Source organism: Medicago sativa, chromosome 6 (assembly GCF_051527215.1).
Source record: "Medicago sativa cultivar Bolivia chromosome 6, Bolivia_mono, whole genome shotgun sequence".
Taxonomy (NCBI): domain Eukaryota; kingdom Viridiplantae; phylum Streptophyta; class Magnoliopsida; order Fabales; family Fabaceae; genus Medicago; species Medicago sativa.
In genome coordinates, this window is record NC_140754.1 from 10,857,268 (window position 1) to 10,867,874 (window position 10,607).

Genomic DNA, 10,607 nt, shown 5'->3' on the forward strand with positions numbered 1-10,607 from the left:
GAAATTAAATGCGTAGTTGAGATCAACATGATGAAACGACATATCACAAATGGCACAGAGGTGTAAATAACAGAATTTAAATTACACTAAGGGTGTGTTTGGATGGAGGGGAGGACTTATTATACAGGTCAATTTTGACCAATTCGCCAATTGCCCCGATTTGTACATGTGATCCGGTTCTATAACCATTTTTTTTATTCTTTCACACCACATTATCTCTTCACCGCACATCCAGTTCCATTTCTTCTTCATCCAAATGATGAAGATGAACGTGTTGATATGATGGGAGATAATCTAAATAATTGACGATTTTCATCGTGATTTATGATTGCATCTAGGACTTGCCCTTAAGTATTTAGTTATATATCTAATTATTTTGCCTTGAAAGTTTAAACTTAATAGCCACCTATCAAGTATTTTGTTCGACATCTAGAATTTACCTTTTAAGTATTCTGTCTAGGTTGTTTAGCATTATTATGACTACTAAAGAATATTTGACATCTAGATTTTAAGTTATTTATGTATAAGAATTTTGTGGACTTTAAACTTTGAGTCATTCATGACTATATGCAAATTATATATAACATATATTTAACATTTTTTTTGGTAGAATTCATTGATTTTGATTGCAATTTTACGATTTTCGATTTTGCTATCATATATCGATTCTACAAAAGTAGTTGAGTAAAATCTTTCGATTTTGATTTTGATTTTGTTATTCCTTTTCGATCTTAAGCAAAATCCTGATTTTATAAACCTTATTGTATAATAATAATAATAATAATAATAATAATAATAATAATAATAATAATAATAATAATAATAAAAATAGTACAGATTTTGGTAAGCTAATGCTTGCAACTTTTTAATTACACCATTGTTATTCCTACTTTCACTAAGAGAAAATCTCCCGTTTTATCAGTTGAAGAAAATGGGAAGGAATGGAGGGTGAGTGAATTGGCAGATTACCCTTTTTTTTAGTTGACAAAATTGTTCATATCACATGGGAGGGTGAAGAATGGAGATTTATCACATGTGAGGGTGTCATAATTATTGACATATAGGGAGGGTGAAGAATATCAGTACCGACATAAATAATGGGAGGGTGAAGAATTGATGGTATTCATTCGTGTGGTACCAATTTGATTCATATTATTTCTCATGTATCTTATGAAGTGCTGTCGTACACGTAGGCAAGACACAAACTTTTTTTTATAGAGAAATAAGGTGTAGTTTGTTGGTTTATGATGATAATCTCCTCTACACATGTTATTACCTACTAGAGAAAAAACGGACATTCACATATCTATTTTTCTGGTTTTTTATTAAGTTAACGTTTATAAATTAAAAATAATATTTTATATAAAATTTTGATTTTGATTAAAATTATAATTCAGTAGTACAAATATTTGTAACTTTGAAATTGTAACAAACCTAAAAAAAACATATTTATCTTTTTGAATAATAACAGTAATTTAACAAATATAATATAATTTTTTTTAATACACCAAAAATATAAAATTATTATAGAAAATTTTATTTAAGGGTATAATTAGAATTATAAAAAATTTAGCCCAAAATCCCTATCTCATTCATATATAATATTGATTTTATTTTAGGAAAAATATGTAATATTGATAATATTGTAGTGGAATATTTTTTATTTTAATGAGATTTAATTTTTTTAATTAAAATTTAAAATAATAGTATTAAAGGATAAAATAGTAAATAAAATAGTTTAAATAAACGGTAAAATAAATATACTTGTGTATTTTAAACATAGATATACCTAACAAATTAACGGTATTATTAAAGTTGTTTATAATAGGATCTTTTTGGTGAAATCATAATAAGAAGATGAAGTATAATTAAGAACGTATTTATAATGAAGAAGTGTTGAATAGCTGTTGGGATATTTGGGGTGCTCACAAATATCATTCATTCCTCTATATATAATTGCTTTGGACAATGTTTCTTTGCTATAAACATTTCTTTCTCTTTCAACCATGGCACAACATGAAGAATCATTCAAAGTTGTTCAAGTTTGCAATGTTGAACCTTATCTTGACACAACAAAACCTTTTTCGTCACCAACTTCACTTCCACTCACTTTCTTTGATCTTTTATGGTTAAGATTTCCACCAGTTGAACTTCTCTTCTTTTATGAACTCACAAACTCAACCACTTTTTTCTATGACACTCTGCTTCCAAATCTCAAACACTCACTTTCACTCACACTTCAACACTTTCTCCCTCTTGCTGGTAACATAATTTGGCCAAGTGATTCATCCAAACCAATCATAAACTATGTTAAGGAAGATTCTATTTCCTTCAATGTTGTTGAGTCCAAAGAAAGTTTCAAAGATCTTTCTTCTCATCATTGTGAAGCTTCAAAAAGACATCATTTGATACCACATTTGAAAATTTCTCATGAAAAGGCTTCTTTGCTTGCAATACAAGTTACTTTGTTTCCAAACAATGGTTTTTGCATTGGAATAACAACACACCATGCTGCTTTAGATGGAAAATCTTTAAGTACTTTTATGAAATCATGGTCCTATGTTGCATGTTCTAATTCTAACCTTGATTCATCTTTTTTATCATTACCTGAAAATCTAACTCCTTTTTTTGATAGATCATTGATACAAGACCATAATAATGGGATTGGAATTAGTGAAGCATATGTTGTTGATTTGTTGAAACATGGTGGACCAGATAATAAAAGCCTCAAGATTATGAATTTTTCTGGTCCAATGAAACATGATGTAGTTAAAAGTTTGTTTGAATTGACACCTTCAAATATTCAAAAGCTTAAAGAACATGGAAAAAATAATATGAAAATGAAAGTTATAAATTTGTCAACTTTTTTAGTTACAAGTGCTTATGTTTTGGCATGTTTAGCAAAAGCAGAACAACCTAAGGTTGAAAAAGTGGTTTTCATAATTTCTATGGATTGTAGATCAAGATTGGACCCTTCAATTTCTACTATGTATATTGGAAATTGTATTGCAGGACAAAAGATTGTGTTTGAGACAAAAAACTTGGTTGGAAAAAATGGATTTTTAAATGCTTTAGAAGGGATAAATAAAGCTTTGAATAGTGTGAAAGATGTTGGAGTGTTAAATGGAGCTGAAAATTGGGTTTCTAATATGTATAGTGGAATTGAAGGTAAAATTTACTCTATTGCCGGATCACCAAGGTTTGAGTTTTATAGTAGTGATTTTGGATTTGGAAAGCCAAAAAAAGTTGATATGACTTCAACTGATAAAACAGGAGCATTTTCTCATGGTGAAAGTAGGAATAACAATGGTGGAATTGAGATTGGTTTGGCTTTAAGTAAGGAAGAGTTGGAAGCTTTTTCTACCAATTTTGTTGAAGGACTTGAATCTATTTAAAGTTCAAAGTTGTCCACTAGTTTGAATATGCTATAGAGTAATCTTTTATCTTGTAATTGAATAAATGAAAATTTGCAAGCATTAGCTTTTATTCGTCAAATTAAGCTTAGCAAAATAATAATTACTACTCCATCCGTTTCGAAATACATGTCGCAATTTTACAATGTGCACTATTCACATAGCTTATTTTGATCATATTTTTTAACTAATATATAAATACAAATGTTAGCATGTAAGATTTTGTTTGATTTTGTCTCGATGAATATTATATTATCAAAATACCAAATTTTTATAATTTTTTGTTATATATAATTAAGATATTAATGATCAAAGTTGTATATTGGCATGTGTGCAGTGGCTGACTGCTACATGACATGTATTTTGCAATAGAGGGAGTATTAATGATGCAAGCTTCTAAAGACTCTACATAGCCAAAATACTCATTGGAAGATCCAATTATTGTAGTGGCTTAATTCATAAAGGTTGTTCAATAAATCTAAAAAATTGAATATTTCTTTATATTTGAGATGAAAGAATACAACAGCATCGACAACGTCTTTGCCAACGTTTGCCTGTTGGAACAATAGTCAATATTAGTTAATATTATTTTTTATTGCTGAAAAGATTATTAGGCTGAGTCGCGGATTAGGTTGCTCTATTTAAGATGTTTTCTGGCACTGTCCATAATTGTGCAAGTAAACTATCAACCACGACGCCCCCGGGATAAAATAGAGTCTTATTGCACTATATGATCTGTTATAGAAATATACCTTCAAATATGGTGTTAAGACAACTCCAATATCGTATTTCTACCACTCTATTATGGTATTGAGACCACTCTAATATGGTGTTCCACCATTCTAACCTCTTACTTCTCCAAAGACCATTCTTAATTCCAAAGGGACATTTTTTCTCGAATGGACTATGGTCTTAAGAACACTCTTGTAGCTAGGTACTCCACTCCACATAGAGCATATATCTCATTAAGAGTTTCTATTATCTCAACCTCTTATCGCTTCAGGAATCATGTCTTTTATGATTTATTATAGCATGTTCACCTCATATCACTTCACAACTTGTTATTACCCATTGAACTTATTTCTTGGGATTTCTAGTCATTTATGTCGGGTTACCATCATGAGTGACTCCATAGGCAGTTGTCTCATCTGAATCGATGTGTTATGAATTTTCTCTCTAGCTAATCCTTTCGCCAAAGAATCGGCTAAGTTTTCATCAGTGTGTTCATGACCCACTCTTACAGTCCCTGTGGAGAGTAACTCTCTAACAGTTAAATTCTTATGACGTATTTGTCACCTCTTACCGTTATAGTAACGATTTTCGATTTTTGCGATAGTCGCGGTACTATCGTTATGGATTAACACAACTGGTAATTGTTTTCCCCTAAGGGAATTTTTGCTAGCAAGCATGTTTTCCAACTTGCTTCTTCACTAGCTGTTGCTAGTGCTATCTGCTTAGACTCCAAAGTAGACTGAGCCAATATATTGTTTCTTAGATTTTTTAAGAAACAACTCCTCCAACGATATTAAATATATATTCACTGGTCGCTTTGAAATCCTCTGATAAGGTGTTACAATATGCATCTGTGTATCCTTCCAGGACAACAAAATTCTTTGATAATGTAATCCAAGGTTCATGGTTCTATTTAAGAGTCTTAAGACCCTATCAATAACTTGCTAATGCTCATTACTAGGTCTACTAACAAACCTGCACCACTATCACGACATAGGTTATGTCGGGTCTAGTGTAATCAATGGCACACTTGAGGTTACCAATGATGCTCTCACACTTTCACCAGTATTCTTAAATAGTTTTTTTTACCTGGATCATATGATGTGCAAGTAGGTTTGCATAATTATATTTTCCTCAAGATCTTCTCAACGTAGTGATATTAATTAAATGAAGTTCTCTTTTTTTTTTTATCTAATAATTTTGATACCAATAAATACATTAGCTTATTCGAGGTCTTTCATATCAAATTGTTAGACGACGATGATTTCATAATGTTTACAACATGAATATTTCAACAAAATATTAGTAAGTCGTCTACGTAAAGACATATGTATTTGCAAATGTTATTATCATATTTATTTGTCACTTTCATTCACTTTTAACTCATTTGTTATCATTACGTTGTCAAACATTTCATGTCATTTGGAGCTTATTTCATACCATACAGAGACTTATCTAACATACAGACATTAGTTTCTTTCCCATGGATAATAAATCCTTTAGGTTGTTCCATATAGATTTCTTCTTCATGTTCACCATTTAAAAAGAGGTTTTAACATCCATTTGGTGTACATCTAAATTATGAATAGCAGAAAGATCAATTGGTTCCAATTTGCAACCAAAAGGCAAGTCTACCAAATACTAGGTCTTGTTCAACTCTAGAGAATCCATCTCATCTTTTATGGCTTCTTGTCATAAATCAGCATTCAAGAAAAACAACACTTCTTGAAGGCTAGTTGGATTCTCTTCTAATGTATAGACCATGTAATCGGGTCAATACTCCGTAGCAACTAGTGATTTCTTACCTATTCGAGGTTATGTTACATCTGATTTGATGTTCTTATCACTGCTCCTGATCACTAAATTGTGATCAGTTGCAATGCCCCCACTAGTGCCACCACTATTTTCTTAATTTAAAGGGGAGTTTAATTTCATAGAAATCATCATCATTTGATTCTATGGTCACATTAGCATTTAGGTCATAAAACCTATATGTTTTCTTGTTAATATCATACTCAATGAATGTGCATTCATATGCTCTACTAGTGAGGTTTACTCTCTTGTGATCTGGAATCCGAAGATAGGACAGACAATCCCAAGTAAAAAAAAAAACAAGATAGATTGTCTTTTCTTCAAAATTTCATAGCTAGAAATTTTGTTCGTATTAAGGCACTCTATTTAGCAAGGATCAAGAGAGAACTTTTGGTGTGAGTAGAAGTGAGGAATGAGAGCTCTATTTATAAGTGAGGAGCCAAAAGTGAAGTTTAGATCCAACAACTAAGATTATTTAATAGTTACAAAATTAATAGTTTGACTTCACTTCATAAATGCTTTTATCTTTTAATTTTTCTAATCTATGTATATGTGCCTAAATACTTTTTATTTGTGTTTTTGACTAACTAAGACTTTCTCGTACGCGTGGCTTGTTTTAATCAGAAATGATTTATATTGTTTCTGATGTAACTTATGAAGTAGTGTCAAACACGTAGCCAAGACACAAGCTTTTGTTGGTTTATGATGATAATTTCCTCTAACAAATTAACAGTATTAAGAAAAGTGTTTATAATTAGTATCGTTTTATACGTTTACGTATCAGGAAGAATTAGCTTATTTACTCAAAAAAGAAGAATTAGCTTATATTTTGATAATACATTAATACTAATACTCTTTTAGGTGAAGAGGACTGCTAGCATCAGTCGCTTCCTCAATTGCTTTTCAACACTTTCCCATACAAATTGCCACGTCACCTTATTTTTCAATAATTCATAATAATAAGATGAAGTATAATTAAGAACATATTTCCAATGGAAAGTGTTGAATGGCTGTTAGGACTTATGGATATTTGAGGTGCTTACAAACATTATTCCTCTATATATAATTGCTTTGGACAATGTTTCTTTGTTAAAAACATTTCTTTCTTTTTCAACCATGGAACAACATGAAAAATCATTCAAAGTTGTTCAAGTATGCAACATTGAACCCTATCTTGACACAACAAAACCTTTTCCATCACCAACCTCATTTCCACTCACTTTCTTTGATCTTTTATGGTTAAGATTTCCACCAGTTGAACGTCTTTTCTTCTACGAACTCAAAAACTCACCCTCTTTCTTCTATGAAACTCTTCTTCCAAATCTCAAACACTCACTTTCACTCACACTTCAATACTTTCTCCCTCTTGTTGGTAACATAATTTGGCCTAGTGATTCATCAAAACCAATCATATATTATGATAAGGGAGATTTTGTTTCCTTCAATGTTGTTGAGTCCAAAGAAAGTTTCAAAGATCTTTCTTCTCATCATTGTGAAGCTTCACAAAGATATCATTTGATACCCCTATTGAAAAATTCTCATGAAAAGGCTTCTTTACTTGCAATACAAGTCACTTTGTTTCCAAACAATGGTTTTTGCATTGGAATAACAACACATCATGCTGCTTTAGATGGAAGATCTGCAACTACTTTTATGAAATCATGGTCCCATATTACATGTTCTAATTCTAAACTTGATTCATCTTTTTTATCATTACCTGAAAATCTAACACCTTTATTTGATAGATCATTGATACAAGACCATAATAATGGAATTGGAATTAGTGAAGCATATGTTGTTGATTTGATGAAACAAGGTGGACCAAATAATAAAAGTCTCAAGATTATGAATTTTTCTGGTCCAATGAAACATGATCTAGTTAAAAGTTTGTATGAATTGACACCTTCAAATATTCAAAAGCTTAAAGAACATGCAAAAAATGAGATGAAAATGAATGCTATAAATTTGTCAACTTTTTCAGTTACATGTGCTTATGTTTTGGCATGTTTAACAAAAGCAGAAGAACCTAAGGTTGAAAAAGTGGTTTTCATATTTGGTATGGATTGTAGATCAAGATTGGACCCTTCAATTTCTACTATGTATATTGGAAATTGTATTGCAGGACAAAAGATTGTGTTTGAGACAAAGAACTTAGTTGGAAAAAATGGATTTTTAAATGCTTTAGAAGGGATAAATAAAGCTTTGAATAGTGTGAAAGATTTTGGAGTCTTAAATGGAGCTGAAAATTGGGTTTCTAATATGTCTAGTGGAATGGAAGGTAAAATTTACTCTATTGCTGGATCACCAAGGTTTGAGTTTTATAGTATTGATTTTGGATTTGGAAAGCCAAAAAAAGTTGATATGACTTCAACTGATAAATCAGGAGCATTTTCTATTAGTGAAAGTAGGAATAACAATGGTGGAATTGAGATTGGTTTGGCTTTAAGTAAGGAAGAGATGGAAGCTTTTTCTACCCTTTTTGTTCAAGGACTTGAATCCATTTAAAGTTTCAAAGTTTAATAGTAGTTTGATTTGATTTGTAATCTTCTGTTCTTTGCATATGTTTACTATTCATATTTTTATAACATGGTTTCGCATCTGTACGTAGGTTGAGTTGTGCCTTTGATTATTGAATTTTTGTTTGGATATACTAGGGCTGATCCATTTGATCTATTTTATCACCATGTATTCCAGTTTGGGATGTACTTGCGTCACGTTTAATGTTCCCAGTCTATACATCTTTTTTTTATTTAATATAATTTTCTTTTGCCTAAAAAAAACTTTAAAATTTTGTAAGCAACACTTAAAAACTATGGAGAAATAAGAATTATTGAAAAATAAATAGATTAAATTTTTGTATGTAACTCTTAAATATTATTTATTCAAATATTTAAGATTTTAATATTTTTTATATTTTACTAAATAACACTTGAAACAACTAATAAAATTAAGTGTTTGAATCTAATAAAATAAATTAATAATAAATTGTCTCAAAATACAACTTAGTTGGTAGCTATATAAACAATTAGTATGTTAGAGCTTGAGTTTGATTATCATATTCTTCACTCTTTCATATTTAAGGTGTCTTTGATTCGCTAAAAATAAAGGACTAGATAGAAGAACTCCAGTTGTATTGTGTTTAATTATAACTATTCTGTGGTCTTCGTGAGTCTAGCTCAGTTGGTATGGACAATGCATAATGTATGCAAGGTTCGGGGTTCGAACCCCGGCCACACAAAAATAAACTATTTTCGGGACTAGACAAATTAAGAAACAAAGGACAAGACAAAAATTGAAATTTTCCTCCCAGGCAACACAAAAAAAACTATTCTCAGGACTAGACAAATTAAGAAACAAAGGACCAGACAAAAATTGAAATTCTCCTCCCCCGCCAAATCACAATACAATTTTTTTTCCTCAAATACAAGTTGTATAAAATACCAAAATAACATTTTTGTTCACCAAACTTTTGTTAACGGATGAGATGACAAATGCTTTGTGCTGACAAGGTGCATAAGGTGTCACATGGAATAAAGTGAAAGTAGAAAATTGTCATTTTGGTCCCTAAACCGAAAATCAATATCCCCAAATTGGATCTCAAATCCCTAAATCCCAAATTTAATTATGAAATCCCTAAAACTCAAATCCTTAAAGCTCATCTAATTCCCTATCTTGTTCAAAATCAAATCTTCCATTAAACACCAAAATTGAATCACATGATGATGGATGTTGGTGCAAACTCGCCCCAACAAAGTGTTGACTATTCGTCAAAACTGAGTCATCTTCCTCAATGAAGTTGTCCTGAGCATATAGAATAAACAAACAGAAAACATTAAAATGGTCATTAAGATCCCTGATCAGGCATACTTACTATCAGTTAGGTCCTTGACAGTAAACACTTACTAAAATCCCTGACAAACCATGGGTATTAATGTTGAAGACAATGTTGCTGAGAATGATTTTTCTAATGACAATGACAGTTACCATCTGGAGAACTATGGAGCCTTATTAGTACCAATGATGAAGGTGATGGAATGGAAGACAAGTTTTCCCTCAGTTTAATTCAAATGCAAAGTTTGGTCAGGTTCACTTGAAGTTAGGAATGGAAATTGAAACGTTGGATATATTCAAAGAAGTTGTGAGAAACTACACTGTATATCATGGAAGAGATATAAAGTGGTTGAAAATGACAAATAAAGGTGTAGAGCTATACGCAAGGATGAAGAATGCAAACCAATGATGCAAGAGGTACGTACTTTTTATAGTAGTGATTATTTTTATATGTGCATGTTATGTCGCCACTTTGTGCCTGTAAGTGTTTACTGTCAGATACCTTAGTGATAGTAAGTATGCACAATCAATGAATTTAATGATCATTTTAATGTTTTCTGTTTGTTTATTCTATATGCTCATGACAACTTCATTGAGGAAAAGGACTCAGTTCTTGACTAATGAGTAACACTATGTTGGGACGATTTTGCACCACACCCATCATGATGTGATTCAATTTTGGTATTTAGTGGAAGATTTGATTTTTGAACTAAAGAGAGAATTAGATGAGATTTAAGGATTTGAGATTTAAGGCTTTCATGATTAAATTTGGGATTTATGGATTTGAGATTCAATTTGGAGGATATTGATTTTCGGGTT

At 30.9% G+C, this 10,607-nt stretch overlaps 2 protein-coding genes across 2 annotated transcripts; both read left to right on the forward strand.

The window, feature by feature from the left end:
* The first annotated feature begins 1,976 nt into the window (after positions 1 to 1,976).
* On the forward strand, positions 1,977 to 3,559 carry LOC146912769 (phenolic glucoside malonyltransferase 1-like). Its single transcript, XM_085722248.1, has one exon. It carries the CDS (start codon positions 2,007 to 2,009, stop codon positions 3,393 to 3,395), a length of 1,389 nt encoding a protein of 462 aa, XP_085578374.1. The 5' UTR covers positions 1,977 to 2,006; the 3' UTR covers positions 3,396 to 3,559.
* A 3,495-nt stretch (positions 3,560 to 7,054) lies between these two features.
* Positions 7,055 to 8,605, forward strand: LOC146912770 (phenolic glucoside malonyltransferase 1-like). Its single transcript, XM_085722249.1, has one exon. The coding sequence runs from the start codon at positions 7,074 to 7,076 to the stop codon at positions 8,460 to 8,462; it is 1,389 nt and encodes a 462-aa protein (XP_085578375.1). The 5' UTR covers positions 7,055 to 7,073; the 3' UTR covers positions 8,463 to 8,605.
* The last annotated feature ends 2,002 nt before the right edge of the window (positions 8,606 to 10,607 follow it).